This window comes from Amphiprion ocellaris, chromosome 19 (genome assembly GCF_022539595.1).
Source record: "Amphiprion ocellaris isolate individual 3 ecotype Okinawa chromosome 19, ASM2253959v1, whole genome shotgun sequence".
Classification (NCBI taxonomy): Eukaryota; Metazoa; Chordata; class Actinopteri; family Pomacentridae; genus Amphiprion; species Amphiprion ocellaris.
In genome coordinates this window covers 1791669-1806031 of record NC_072784.1, presented here as the reverse complement: position 1 = coordinate 1806031, position 14363 = coordinate 1791669, and the positions used below count along the sequence as shown (strand labels likewise).

The 14363-nt window shown below is 39.8% G+C and overlaps 1 protein-coding gene across 1 annotated transcript; it reads left to right on the top strand.

The window, feature by feature from the left end:
* Nucleotides 1–1909: 1909 nt before the first annotated feature.
* On the top strand, nucleotides 1910–13313 carry engase (endo-beta-N-acetylglucosaminidase). The gene is made up of 14 exons (XM_023267420.3): nucleotides 1910–2097; nucleotides 4070–4146; nucleotides 4222–4423; nucleotides 5868–6016; nucleotides 6141–6295; nucleotides 7230–7378; nucleotides 7523–7694; nucleotides 7781–7887; nucleotides 7974–8085; nucleotides 9636–9823; nucleotides 10225–10367; nucleotides 11583–11682; nucleotides 11758–11869; nucleotides 12108–13313. Exons 1-14 carry the CDS (start codon nucleotides 1991–1993, stop codon nucleotides 12504–12506), a joined length of 2172 nt encoding a protein of 723 aa, XP_023123188.2. The 5' UTR covers nucleotides 1910–1990; the 3' UTR covers nucleotides 12507–13313.
* Nucleotides 13314–14363: the final 1050 nt, after the last annotated feature.

The following is a 14363-nucleotide window of genomic DNA, read 5'->3' as shown; positions in this document are numbered from 1 at the left end:
ACAAGACAAAAACGACAGAATATTACAAAAACGAGACACAAAATTACAAATGAACAATCTAGTATTTAACTTTATGATCAGGGGTCCGTTTCACGAAGCAGGTTTAGTGCAAACTCTGAGTTTGTTAACCCTGAAATGAGGGAAACTCAGAGTTTTGCGTTTCACAAAGGGAGGTAACTCAAACCAGAGACAGAGGGGTAACTCTAGCCTGTTTCACAAAGAGGGGTAACTTAAGCTCTCGGTCAGTTACCGTAGTAACTGTATGCAGGACGGTCAGAAAAGTGTGTCTGGCCCTGAAATGACTTTTACCATCTTTGTTGTTTTCCCTGGCCACAAACCTGTCAGAACCATCAAGGCTCTGTGTGTGTGTGTGTGTGTGTGTGTGTGTGTGTGTGTGTGTGTGTGTGTGTAGGTGGCTGAGTAGAAGTCTGTTAGTTTAAATAGGCTTAATTATTTAACAGAACATGATATGGATGCAGACATTTAGGCTATGTGTGGGATAAAACCACTGCACAGTCAAACAGCCACCTAATATTTAGGCTACTTTACAATGTAAAACACGATCAAAATGAGGTAGCTCCATGAGATTATGCCAACGTCTTACCTGTTTTAAAAATGTTTTTATATTTCATCTTAAGCTGCTGCCACATGCGCTTCTCCCCCACAGGATTGCACCTAAATGAAATAACTTAATAGGCTACTATTCAAACAGTTTTCCCCTGTAATATTATTGTGATTTAAACTTACGCATTGACTCGGGCAGCAATGTTCTCCCACACCGTCTCCCTCTCTTTTGCAGCTGCAGGTGTTGCACTTCTTTCTAAAAACGTGTTCAAACTCGCTATATAAGCGCATTAAGATTTCCAATTCAAAGGGTGTAGTCCTCTGCTTCCCCGTTGCCATGGTGACTCGTCGAATCGGCGCTCCATTGATACTGGCTTTTCAGAGTTGTGGTGCACATGCTTAACTCCGGGGGAAACTACTCCGAGTTGATTAAACCAACTCAAATCAGCCGTTCTGGAACCAAAAACTCAGAGTTTTCTATCTCAGAGTAGATCAACTCAGAGTTCAAGGTTAAACTCAGAGTTTGTTGAACCTGCTTCGTGAAACAGACCCCTGAACAACCTGTTATGGTCTAGAAATTATTTTAAATTTATCATTTTACTAATTTACAATCTGCAGTTAATGGCTTCTCTGTAATTTTTCCACTTTGAGGGCCGGATTGGACCCTCTGGAGGACCGGTTTTGCCACGTGGGCCGCATGTTGGACATCCCTGCATAGCCTGTATGACTTATGGCCGCCATCTCCGCCATAATCCTCCTTGTGTTGTTGCTCTTGTGCTCTCCTGTTAGCGACCAATCTCTTTCAAAGCAAAGGAGTCTGGTCCTGCACAATAACAAAAGCTTGGTTCCTTTGTCCGGCTGGCCTCTGTCCATCTCCTGATACACAACAAACAACACGAAGAGATTTAAAATAAACAATAAAAATAAATAATTACGTTTAACTAATGTTAAAAAAGTATACGTAACCAGACGTAGCAAGTTCTTTTAAAAGTTTGGCGTAAAATTCATGTTATATGATGTAATTGTTGAAGGGAGTCATGTTCTCTAAAATAACTGTGTTTTCTACAAGTAAAATAAGAATCATAAATAAATGTATTGACAGCTGTTTGATAATGAAAAATGCTTTTGTGCAGCTTTTAGTTTGATTTCGACGCCATTACTCTATGTTTTTCATACAATTTTGAATTAAGTTTATTCCGGAGTATTTATCAGAGTATTTGTGCCAGCATCGCAGAACTGTCATCGTTTTATTTTTTTATTTTCTAGATTTTTTTGTCATTGTAATTTATATTCACTGCGCTTTTATTCTGAAGAGTCAGCGGTGGTTGCTAACGGCACAGTTTGCTAGTTGAAAATCACTTCCTGTTTCCTGCTCTGCGCTCGTTTTGACAGTTCATTGCAGTTTTTTTCTATTAAATTTGATCAAATGGCGTCTGTTGGTGCTGAAAACAAGTTTCTTACACGAAGGAGAAGAGAAGGCGGAGAGGATAATGATGCTGTAGACGTGAAGAAGAACAGAAATGTGCCCAGCCGGTAATGAACTCATTTATCTTCCAGTAACTAGATGTGAGCAGGTAGTTTATCAGCTGTTTGGAGGCTTGTTTTCTGTAGCAGATCAGCAATTAAAGGTCTTAAAGGTTAGGAATATATTTACTAGCAGCTTATGGGCAGCTCTTGGTAGCATTTTAAAACGAGGAGGAACGTAGCTTAATATTATTTACAACTTTAATGATTACAAACAGTGTTGTTCAATCAGTAAGAGGTCAAATCATATCAGTCACTTATTCTTCACACCTTTTACACTTCAGTCCACATTTCAGTTGGGGAAAAAAGCACAGGTGTAATTGAGAACATGAAAAAGGCTGCATTCCATTTAGATGAGCCTATTCTAGTAAAATTGTATTCTGTGTGAAGGGTCAGTATATATCTTGCATACAGTTTTATTAAAAATAAAGAAGAACTAATGTTTTTATGTTCATTTAGATCATGTCTTTACTAATTCCGTAATTATTTATTATGGAAACAATCACTTAATACAAAATTACTGGTTATCACTAAAACGTCGACTGCGTTACTAAAAGTCCCGCAATTATATATTGACCCGTCCAAAATGACTTGAAAATGATGGAAAATTGCAGAAAATGAGTCCAGAATGACAAATATTTTGGCCATAAATGACTGGAAAATTATCCCCAAAACACAAAAATGATCCAAAATGATGAGAAAAGATCCAAGCTGACATAAAACTTGTTGAAAATGAAAAGAAAATTGTCCAAAATGATTCAAAACTTGTCCAAAGTGGCTTGAAAATTGTCCAAAATGACTCGAAAATTGTCCAGAATTACTTGAAAATGATCCATAAATACAGAGATTTAGTCCAGAATGACATGAAATATGTCCTAAATGACTGGAAAATTATCCCAGAGACACAAAAATGATCCAAATTGACAAGAAAAGATCCAAGTTGACATAAAAATTGTCCAAAATGACTCAAAAACATTCTGGTTTTCTGGCATGATTTGTAGGTGTTGTGCCAAAAAGTGATCATCTGCCAAAAACTAAATATTGTTCATGAGAGCAGTTGTCCTCCTGACATTATTTTACCTGCTCTATGGCCAGGATTATAAGTAATTTTGTTTTTACGAGGTGAAATAGCTTCAAGGCACCAATTCAACTCATATAATGTAGTTTCCCGCTTGCTAAAAAATAATTACGGCCTCTTTGTTGTGATGGATGTGTTAATAATACATCAAAATGACTTGATTTCATTTATTAAGGTTATATTTGCAAGATTATAGCCTAGAGGATAATTTCAAAAAGTGATCATTTCTATGTTTTATATATAAAATAAGGATATTTAGTGTATCAAGCACCAAAAATGTTTTTGTCAGATGCAAGAAAAGTTCACAAAGGCACACTTTTGCTGTTGCTACATACCTTAAGTTCTGTTTATTAGCACGTTATGACTGTTTAACCCAGATAAAAGCAGCTGTAGATGTATATGAATTGGACAATGCAATTTAAACATGAAACCCACGGTTAGTTTTTGGCTGACTATCACTTTTAGACTCGACACCGGGACACTTAAGAACCTGAAAGACGTTGTTCTTCATTGGTGATATCAACTTTATAAAGATTTCTTTCACTTAAAGGGGTGATCTTAATATTGGTAACTTTTTGAGAGATAGATTAAAAATGATCTAAATCTGTGCTGCAGAGACAGAGATATTTTTTACTTTTAGTCTTCAGTTCCAAAAACTGCTGTGAATGGAAAATCTCCAAACCTAAGCTGAGATAACCCCAATATCCTGCCCTGAACTTAGTTTCTGTGCAGTGATTGGATCTTTAGGAGGAAATTGCCCAATCAGACGCATAGTTTTTTCCGCTGGTACTTCTGTTTTTTTACCAGTTAAGTAAAACACAGGTCAGGACATCTGTTTTCATGCTTTGGCTCCCATGTGCAGTAGAACAAAATGCATCCATCTCGTGTCGCCACCATCACCAGGTTGGAGTCGTGTCTGGACCAACCCGTAGATCTGAGCGTCCGTGAAGTCGTCAAGTTCATGCCGTCGCCACTCTCAGGTTGGATGATTATATTTACACGTCTGAGCTGTAACTTAGTGCTTCTTTCACATGCCGCTTTCTCTGATTTTACAGCAAAACATTACGATGCCGACACCACCGAGCCAATCAGCTGTGGTCTCCGTACGATGGAAGAGCTGCTGTCGTGGAAACGAAGCGAAGCCAACCCCTTCAACGTAGCGGTCGTCCCGTTGGCGCCTCGGGATCCTCCTCTGGCCAGATGTCCACGGAGGACCTTAGTGTCTCATGACATGATGGGTGGCTACATAGATGACAGGTAGGGATGCAGAAATCTTCTTAGGACGAGATAGATAGATAGATAGATAGATAGATAGATAGATAGATAGATAGATAGATAGATAGATAGATAGATAGATAGATAGATAGATAGATAGATAGATAGATAGATAGATAGATAGATAGATAGATAGATAGATACTTTAGTAATCCCGAGGGAAATTCAAAGTATTCAGCAGTTTACATACAACAACAAAAACAACAAAAAGACAAAATAGGTTAGTAACATTACCATTAAAGGTTAGTATATATCCTGACAAACTTGCTGTACAATACTATAAAATAATACTTCTAATTTTAAAATCTATAGAAATACTGATTGTATTAAAAGTCAATAAGCAGTATTTACACCTTCCAAGGCACAGTGATTTGAACAGGTAGTATGAAACAGCTGTGGTAAACTACATCAGGTGCATAAACATTCTACGATCACATCACACTATTAAGTGATTTTTCTTGTTCTTAATGGGACTTCTATACTTCTCAGTGGATAATTTGACTCTTGCTGATCAAACTGCTCCAGTTGTGTTGGTTTGGATGAGTGTCTTCTCTCAGCTCACGGCTTCAGGACTGAGATGTTTGCTTGGATTGAGTTAAGGACTTATTTTAGGTCATCTAAAGACAATTCAAGATTTCATTTACATTCATTTTTGGTACTTTTATATGTCTGTTTTCTGTCAGCATCCTTTTTTAGGAGCCATGGCAGTATGTTTCTCTCCAGGATGCCTTGATAATGTTCTGATTTGAGAATCTGTGTTCAGATGGAGCAGAGCAGGTATCATAGTTGAGCCTCCTCCGTGTTTTTCAGTGGGCACGATGCTCTTTTTGTTTGAAAGCTTCTGTTTTTTTCTTGACATAGAGCTGATGTGACTCACCAAAAAAGCTTTCATCCATTTTCATTCAGAACACACCATATGATGCAACCAGACACTGCTGCAGCTTGAATTCGACTTGTCTGTTTTGAAGTTTTTCTGAGCTTCTTCCACCAGTTGAGTGATCCTTCTGTTGATCTGGGTTTAGACCTTCCTGGAGGTTGGCTGTGGTGCAACAGAATTTAAACTTCCTGACGTTAAGGCAGCTGTGGTCAGATGAACACCAGGCTGCTTGGAAATGCTCTGGTAGCATTTAGCCTCTTTTAGTGTTTGTCTGTCCCAAAACTCCTTTGTGCATATTTGGCCAGTTATCTACAGGAACAGGAAATATTACCACCACTCAGAAAATACAACCTATAACATGAACTGTACATACTTTAATTTGTCATAGTTGTTGTTTTAAGCTTTCATGTCACTGGTTGTGGTTTGGGTCTTTCATTATCTCTCCTCTTTCTCATGGAGATGACTGTCTTATTGTTGTTTTGTTCATCTTGTTCCTGCGTTTACATCCATAATCCATCATGCCTGAATGTGCTTTCTTCTGCTGTCCAGGTTTATCCAGGGAACAAACGCAGAGACTCCATATTCCTTCTACCACTGGCAATACATCGATATTTTCAACTACTTCTCACACGTTCTGGTCACTATTCCTCCCGTCGTATGGACCAACGCTGCTCATAAACACGGAGTCGTTGTTCTTGGTGAGCAAAAGGCCACAATAAACAGAGACACGACTTCCTGATCGAGTGTTTTTAGATTTAGAATGTTGAGTGTGAAGATCTGAAAAAGAATTTGTTCAGAAGGGCTTCTTGTCTTGGTTTCCAGGGACTTTTATCACAGAGTGGACCGATGGAGCCGCCATGTGTGAGGCTTTCCTTAAAGACGAGGAGTCGTACCGGGCGGTGGCTGATAAACTGGTGCAGATCAGTCACTGCTATGGCTTCGATGGCTGGCTTGTTAACATAGAGAACGCCCTCAGCGTGAGTAGAACTTCTGTACTGATGCTCACCGTAACACTTTTACATGCTTACACTGTATACAGCCTCAGTGTGCTTAAGATTTGAACGACAGCCTCTTTGTAGCTCATTTCTTTGTTGATTATAACCTTTAAATTCACCAAACCATCATACTGCAGGTTGCTTCTTTTTAAATCTGAACAAATAGGTTCAAATAAAGAAAACTGAGTATACTTTATAAATGCTGCTGGGTTTGGAATTGAAAAATTAGAGGCAACCTGCCAAACACATTCTTTAAAAAAGAGACTGCAATATATAGATAAAAATATTGTAGGTTCTTGCTCTTGCTGTGTGTTATTGTTAAAAGCTGTGCATTGCTGACATGATGCATAAATTGAGAAGATAAATTGTATTATAGTGCTCAACAAGCACTTTATAACTCATATAATATAACTAAGTCAGTCATCCGGCAGCTGTGCAGCATAAAATCATGCAAATATGAGTCAGAGCTTCAGTTAATGTTCACATCTAACATCACACTGAGTAAAAACGTGATCTCAGAAATGTACACGGAAGCACAAGGTAATAAACTGTTGCTCTGGTAACACCATTTGGAGATTGTGATCAGCTAACAAAGCTCAGCTCAGCCATAATTCTCGGTATCTTACTTCCTTATTAGAAGCATATTCTGATAACTCTGTCATAAAGAACCAGCTGCAGCAGGACTTTCATAGGCTGCTTTGTTTTAAGCTGAATGCATCAGTTTGGATCAGCAACAGAAAAACAATTGAACAGACTGTTCTGTCTTAATGACGATACGTTCATTTACTTTTTGAACACATTTGGACTGTGATACACTCCTGTTCTGTCATACGTACTGATAATGTGACTGTTCAGCTCATGAAAAAAGTGATAAATTGTTCCTGTGATTGTGGCTGATCGTGTGTGCTGCCCCCAGGAGGTAGCGGTGAAGAACACACCTTTGTTCCTGCGCTATCTGACAGACCAGATGCACGAGCGAGTGTCCGGCAGCCTGGTGGTGTGGTACGACAGCGTGATCGAGAACGGACAGCTAAAATGGCAGAATGAACTCAACCAGTCCAACAGGTAGAGAAACCAGTCACTTTCATTCGAACCAGGTGGAACTACTTGAGAACTTGAAAATGAGTACAAGTTGACCATTGAAATGTGTCTTAGTAACTATTTGCCAGTTCCAGTGTGAGCACGTCTTCAGCCATTTCTTCCTTACAGGATGTTTTTCGATGCTTGTGACGGTTTCTTCACCAACTACAACTGGACAGAGCAGAGCCTGGAGTTCATGAAGGACTACTCTGGGGCCCAACGCCGCCAGGCCGACATCTACGTCGGGGTGGACGTGTTTGCCAGAGGACAGGTGGTGGGAGGAATGTTTGAGACGAATAAGGTAAATTAACTGTGGACAGTTTGTGCATAAGCATTAAGTATTCTCAGATCACTGACTGTTCAGCGTCTGGTTTTGGTTGTCTACAGGCACTGGAACTCATTCGGAAGCACAACTTCTCTACAGCCATCTTTGCTCCAGGCTGGGTGTACGAGACCCACGATGATAAGAGCGAATTCCGCAAGAATCAGAACAAGTGAGACCAACACAACATTTACACTGTGAAAAATGAAAGTTTCTCATGTTAGTTTAGGTACTGAAACACTGAGGTGGTGTGTGCAGGTTTTGGGGTCTACTGTCGAACTACCTGTACGTCCACCGGCCGGCCTCACCTCTTCCCTTCATCTCCTCCTTCTGCCAGGGCTTTGGGAAAGCCGTCTACTGGAGAGGACAGGTGTGAAGGAAAACAAGAGTTCTCTCCATTTCTGCTCTTACATGGCAGTGTTCATCAGGTTTCCCAAAGATATTAGAAGAACCCTCAGATATTCGATAAACTCTGTGTAAAAAACTGTGTAATTTGAGTAATCAAATAATCCTGCAGGGTTTTAGATTTAGATTAGTTTTTATTGCACTCATCGCTAAATACTTGACCATGTAACTTCTAACAGTTTTCTGTTTCAAGCTGGATATATTTAGGTTGGTCTTATTTTTTACATTCTCAGCCAATCATATCGCCAGTCTCACTGCTTGCAAACTGCTAAACAAATTGCAATAAAGCACGACAACAACAACAGCAGCTAAACAAATGAAAAACTGGCTTCTTGAGCAAATCAAGTTGTTTTTGGGAAGGTGCCGAGCAACATAATATTAAAGCATCACAACCCTGAAGCCAGAGGCAGATAGAGTTTATACAAGCAATTAAAGTTGTGAATATTACATCATTAGATAAAATATGGCTCATCAGCATCTAAGAAGTAAAACATTGTAGTACTCTTCTATTTTTTCTTTTAACTAAAAGGATTAAAGGCAGTAAGGCAAAAGGAGTGAACTGAGAAATCTGACACCTCCACCTCCACAGACTGAATATCTGCTGATATGATCAGCCGTTTGCTCACGATATCAGCAAAGTAAACACAGATGGAGGCTGTGTGTGACTTCAGATGGCTGCAGGGATTAAATGAACTGCAGGAGAAGCTTTTCATTCTCTGTAAAGCAGCCGTAGACAGTAGGAATCACGCTTTTAAATGTATAGACACAACAAATTCATGAAAATTTAGTTTCACCTTCTGGCTAAAGGCATGTTTTGTGTTTTCTGCCAGTATTTAGTTTACTTACTGTTGATAAAATCAGTAGCAGAAAAAGACCCACACCTACAACCCACCCAGAACAAAACAGGAATAAAGTATGGAATTATATTGGATGAATTCTAAGGGTCATCCCTAATTTTAAAAACAAAAACAAAAACAGACTAGCACGATGACCAAACACAGATTGTGGTACTTTTATGTGACATGAAATGAACCCTCAACATTGTTGAAGTCTGATTGAGCTCTAATCTGTAGTGCTTTTATACGTCCAAAGATAAATAAACTTTATCTTTTATAGTGATTTAAATCATGTCTCACCTGTATTGGATGTATCTCTATTCACTAGTTGTCAATAACAAGATTTATTTTCTGTTTATTGCCTTTTAAAGTCTTAGTCAATCCATCATCCCTGTCTCAGTGCTAATGTGCTCTATGTTGGAATCCTTTCAGACTGAGGACCAAGATAGGATCGTTAATAGACGGTAGCAGAACAATTCATGTAGAGTTTGAATAATTCAAAACAAAACAAAACATGGTTGTAATACGAGTCTGTCAGGCCTCTGCAGGTCGTCTGTTACAGGTCTGCTGGATAATTATTCTGAGCGTACAATCTGAAGCTGATGCTTTGTTTTTTTGTTTGCTCAATCAAATTTCAAGAGTTTGTAGTTTGTTTTAGAGTCTTGTTTTGTGGTTGCAGCCTGAGACGAAGGGGAGCTGGTTCAACCTGACTGCCCAGGAGATCCAGCCGTTGTACTACCACCAGAACCTGGAGGCTGAGGGCTGGCTGAGGACCAGCGGCTGTCCGGAGGACGCCTGGAATGGAGGCTGCTCGCTGCTGCTGGATGGAGTCATCCCTGCAACTCGCATCACTCCGGTTTGTGCCAAGTGAGTGTGTTTCCTGTTCTGCCTTTCTTTTTTTTTTTTAACTTGATAGAGTCTGAGCACTAAACTCTTGTTTGTTTGTTTTTTTAAATTGTAATTTTGAAGGCCCAAAACTACTTACAAATGTGTGAAAATTTGCACACACATCAATAAAAAGTGGATATTTAATGGAACTACCTTCTACATGCTCCAGTCTGCCTCAGACTTTGCACGTATGATCAGACTCCAGCCCTCATCACATCCATAGGCCGAAATACACTTACAGTCGCAGCGCCACCTGGTGGACATGCTTCGATTCGCTGACCAGCAAGGATGCGAGGACCCGACCAGCGCTCCTTGCAGCTTTAATTATTATTTTTTCATGTATGGAATCGTATTTGTGCTTTTTGTTGTGCGTCTGTCAGGATCTTCTCCCTACAAGTACCTCTGGCACTGAAAACCCTGGTGACCTTCATCTTCAAGGCATCTCCTGGCATCACAGTCTCTCTGGAGCTGAAGACAACAGATGCCAGTCAGTGCACGCACGTCGACGTCCAAGAAGTCAGCCGTGAGTTTCTTAATGATCCAACAGAGGTTCTTGCACACCATTAAGCCTCCATTCTGACCATCAATTCTGTTCCTAAATTGGTGGAATGACCTTTTACAAAGAATAAAAAAGAAACAAACATCCAAACAAAGAACTAGTTAACTATGTAAAGTACAAAAATGTAAACAAACATACAATATATATCATGTAAACAGAGGGAAGACTTGGAATTTAATTTCATATTCTGCCAGCAAATTGTAAACACGTGAGTTGACTATTACCAGATCAGCCCTTTGTACTTCATATGGCCTGGTGCTAAATTCTTACATGCCATAAAAACATTAAAACCTGCTATGAAGCAAAACAAGGAATAAAAACTACTGTTATGTCCTCTCTCTTCTTGGATTGAACAGTCGACTACATACCCTGTCAGTCAGTTCTTGTCGAGACATGTCCTTACAGAGTTTCAAGATCAGAAATATTGTTACTAAAATTGATTTATAAACAATATTCACATACAACATAGTGAGTAACCATCCCAAAACCTCTGTGTATGATTCCTATCAGCAGTTTATGGTTGGTTTGCAGGTGTATTTTAGGACCATTCAGACAGATTCATTCTCAAGTTACACATATGTAAGAGAACTTAACAAATTCTCTTACATTTCTAATTTTCTCTTTAGCATACGTTAAATTAACAGGAGTCTAGTCTTGTTAAATGAGCCATTGCAAAACAGTATGTTCATCTCCACAGGGGAATATACTGTATTGTAGCATAAAGCCTGAAAGAATAAAATAAGGAGATACGATAAACTTTATTAATCCTGGAGGAAATTGTTTTGCCAGAGTATAATACAATAAACAATAAACAAAGGTTAGTGGAATATTTTCAGTTACACAGAGGTTAGTAGTAAAAAAAGAAAGCAAAAAGCATACAAGGTACAAAATAATACAAAATACAAAAGTGTCTAAGTGAAAGAAGTGCCTTAAGTGTGTAAAGTAAGTGGATGATAAGGAATACTTAAGGTTTTAGTTCCTTAAGAGGATGAATTTCTTATCATCACACAATCCCATCAGAAAGGCACCTGGCAAGATTCCTACCATTGCAGAGTCCAGGCTTTTTTCAAAACACATTGTAAAGTGTCAAAGTTGTGCTGCTGATGCTCCTTTGAATCGTTCCCCTCATCATGCACTTAGTTTTTAACAGTATTAGTACTTTTTTGTGTGTGTCTGCAGTTACCAGTGTGTCTCCTGAAGTACTGGCTGATGGACACCAGTTAGTGACTCAGATGTCTCAGCTGTGTGGAAGCAGGAATCCAGGTGGTTGGACGGTCAGGTAAGGAACAGCCGACCGACAGCGATCATATTTTAATTCCATTGTAGAGTTCAAACTCCTGGACTTTCTGTGCAGGTGTTCTCAGGTGGAGCTTCACGGCTGCGTTCTTAGAGAAGTGTGTGTCCGGATCCAGCGAGACGGAGAAGCTCAGGACATGCCGTTCAGCTGCAGAGTCGGAGAAATCATGGTGAGACGCCGGGATCATGCAGATAAAAATGAAGATGTTGTGAAGGTTATATTTGTCAGTTTTTCAAAGGAGCAAGGTCAGATGAAAAAAGTATTTCAAAGTAATTCTAATGCAATCCATGCTTCTTAACCCTTTATTCTTTGAGTTATGTAATGGTTGAATTTCAAAGTAAGAGCACTGCATCACTATTCAAGAACAAAATCCTTCTCCAACTTTTTTTGACTTGTTTCTCTTCTAGATTCTGGATACCGCCGGTCTGCAGGTGCCTCCGGAGCTGATCCAGGGTTTGTGTATCGACGACGTGGTTTGGCTCCGAGGTGCCGGTTCCTCGCCTCAGTCCTCTCCCAGCTTGCGCCTCAACGCCACCCTGCGCTGGGACTACCCGGTGGGACTGGTACGCCACTTCAGGGTGTACTGGCGCCGGCTGAGAGGACCCGACCCCCGGATCCCTCCAGGTCAGCTGGTGGCGGTGGGCCAGGCCTATTCTAACCTGTTCAGGGTGACGGAGCTGGTGGTGCCGGAGCCGCCCGCCCTGCTGGAGCTGGTGGTGGAGCCGGTCATCAAGAAGGGCTTCCTGGTTCCTGAGAGCCACTGGGGGAGGAGAAGCCTCAGCTACACGGCGGACTTAACACAATGATTTTACACAAGTCGGTCCAGGGTGCTTCTCTGTGACTCTTTTATCGGTGCTGCTGCAATCATGGCTCTGAAATGAAACTCAGCGTTTGTTTGAGCCTCAAAAAGTTTGGAAGATAGATTCAGAGGCTTTCTAACAACTGTAGCCAGAGCTGATCAATCACTGAATCTAGTGAAGCTACTGACCAAACGCTGTGATCAAAATGATGCTAATCTGCTTGAATTATTGTTTATCATGCTGTGTTTTTGCTCCTTCAGTCAATCCAAAGCTTTCTACCATATCACAGAGTCTTCATCAGGGCTACAGATGCAACTCCATGACAGCAGGACGGGTCGATGCAGTTAAAAGGAACAGTCTGCATTTTAGGATCACCCCTATTAACTTTCTAAAGATGTGTGTATGTATGAGAAGGTCAGGATTGTACGTCTGAATTATTTCCCCACAATCCTTCTGTCGCCATCTTCAAATCTGACTCCAGAAGAACATCTCTGGAAAGTTCTAGAATGGGAGATTGACAGCATAAATGTGCAGCTGAAGGCGGGTGATGGTGACTCAGAAAAATCTGCAGAAATCATGTCAGTGATGTCAACATGGAGCAGAATCACTTCACCCCATAGAATCTACAGGTCCTACTCACTGTTATTTTGGTTTCTAACAAGGTGCTCAGTAAGTGTAGACGATATTACATATACTGTATGAAGTCAGTGGTATTTTTTACACGTTGTTCATCATGTGTTTACTATTTCTTATTTCGATTTTTGTTGATTTAACAAGAAAGACGAGCAAATAAATGGTTTAATTGAAGGATAATTATTTTTAAAATGTCATTAAGGGTTTTTGAAGAATACTGCAGAAATCTTAAAGCATCTATTTAGTAATTAAGATTCTGCAGCCTGTGATCATCGGTTTATTTCTCCGGTTGTATTTTTAGGCCCAGGATGATCAAAAGTTTTAGGAAACGTTATTAGTTTTCTAAGTGTTATGCCAAAAACATACTAAAAAGTTTGACCCGATGATGGCACCACAGGAACAGTAGTGAGATCACTAAAATTACAAATTCCATCTTAAGTAGGGATGTCAGATATTGGCGTTTTTGCCGATAACCGATATGCCGATATTGTCCAACTCTCAAGTTCCGATTCCGATATCAACCGATGCCGACATCTGTGGGCTACTGAGCTGATTCTAGGTAACATCACGTATCTCCTGTGGTGGAATCAACACATCATGCCTCATTTTATTGTGATGCCCCAATTGGATGCATTCTTAGATGCAACAAGGCTTTCAGATGGAAACATTGTGCAAAATAAGAAAACTGCTTCAACTTAAGTTATGGAAAAAATGCCATATGTATGCCTTTTTTAAGTTGTAATTTAATTGTCCCAAACAACAATCCACACTCTCCCTCCCTCTATGAGTAAATGCCGGTGAAATCCAGGCATTATTTTTTCAATTTTCATGATAGGCCAAAAAAAACGATAACCATATTGACCAATATTACATTTTTATGCCAGTATCGGGCCAATAATATTGGTGGGCTGATATTATCAGACATCCCTAATCTTAAGCAAGAATGTAAAAAGTTTGTATCAAAATCCATGAGAATGCATGTTCTGCATATTATGGGATCTCCACAGCCATGTGAATTGTCCTCTGGTGACCATGAAGAGCCTCTTTTTATGCCTTTCTGTCCAGTAATTGAGGTCAAGAAGGACCTTTCCTTGAGCTATGCTGCTACAACCTGCAAAAATAGCTCAACAATATGCATTTCTGTGTCATTACCTCGACTGCAGCTGGTATATCTATCAGATAAATGCTTTGAAGACATGTTATGCTTTTGATTATGACACAAAAATGATG

Bases quoted from the DNA above. Each gene is read 5' to 3' on its own strand.
- engase (XM_023267420.3), top strand. From the start codon at position 1,991: ATGGCGTCTGTTGGTGCTGAAAACAAGTTTCTTACACGAAGGAGAAGA. The intron at 2,098-4,069 runs GTAATGAACTCA...CACCATCACCAG, and splicing joins AACAGAAATGTGCCCAGCCG to GTTGGAGTCGTGTCTGGACC. The intron at 6,296-7,229 runs GTGAGTAGAACT...TGCTGCCCCCAG, and splicing joins ACATAGAGAACGCCCTCAGC to GAGGTAGCGGTGAAGAACAC.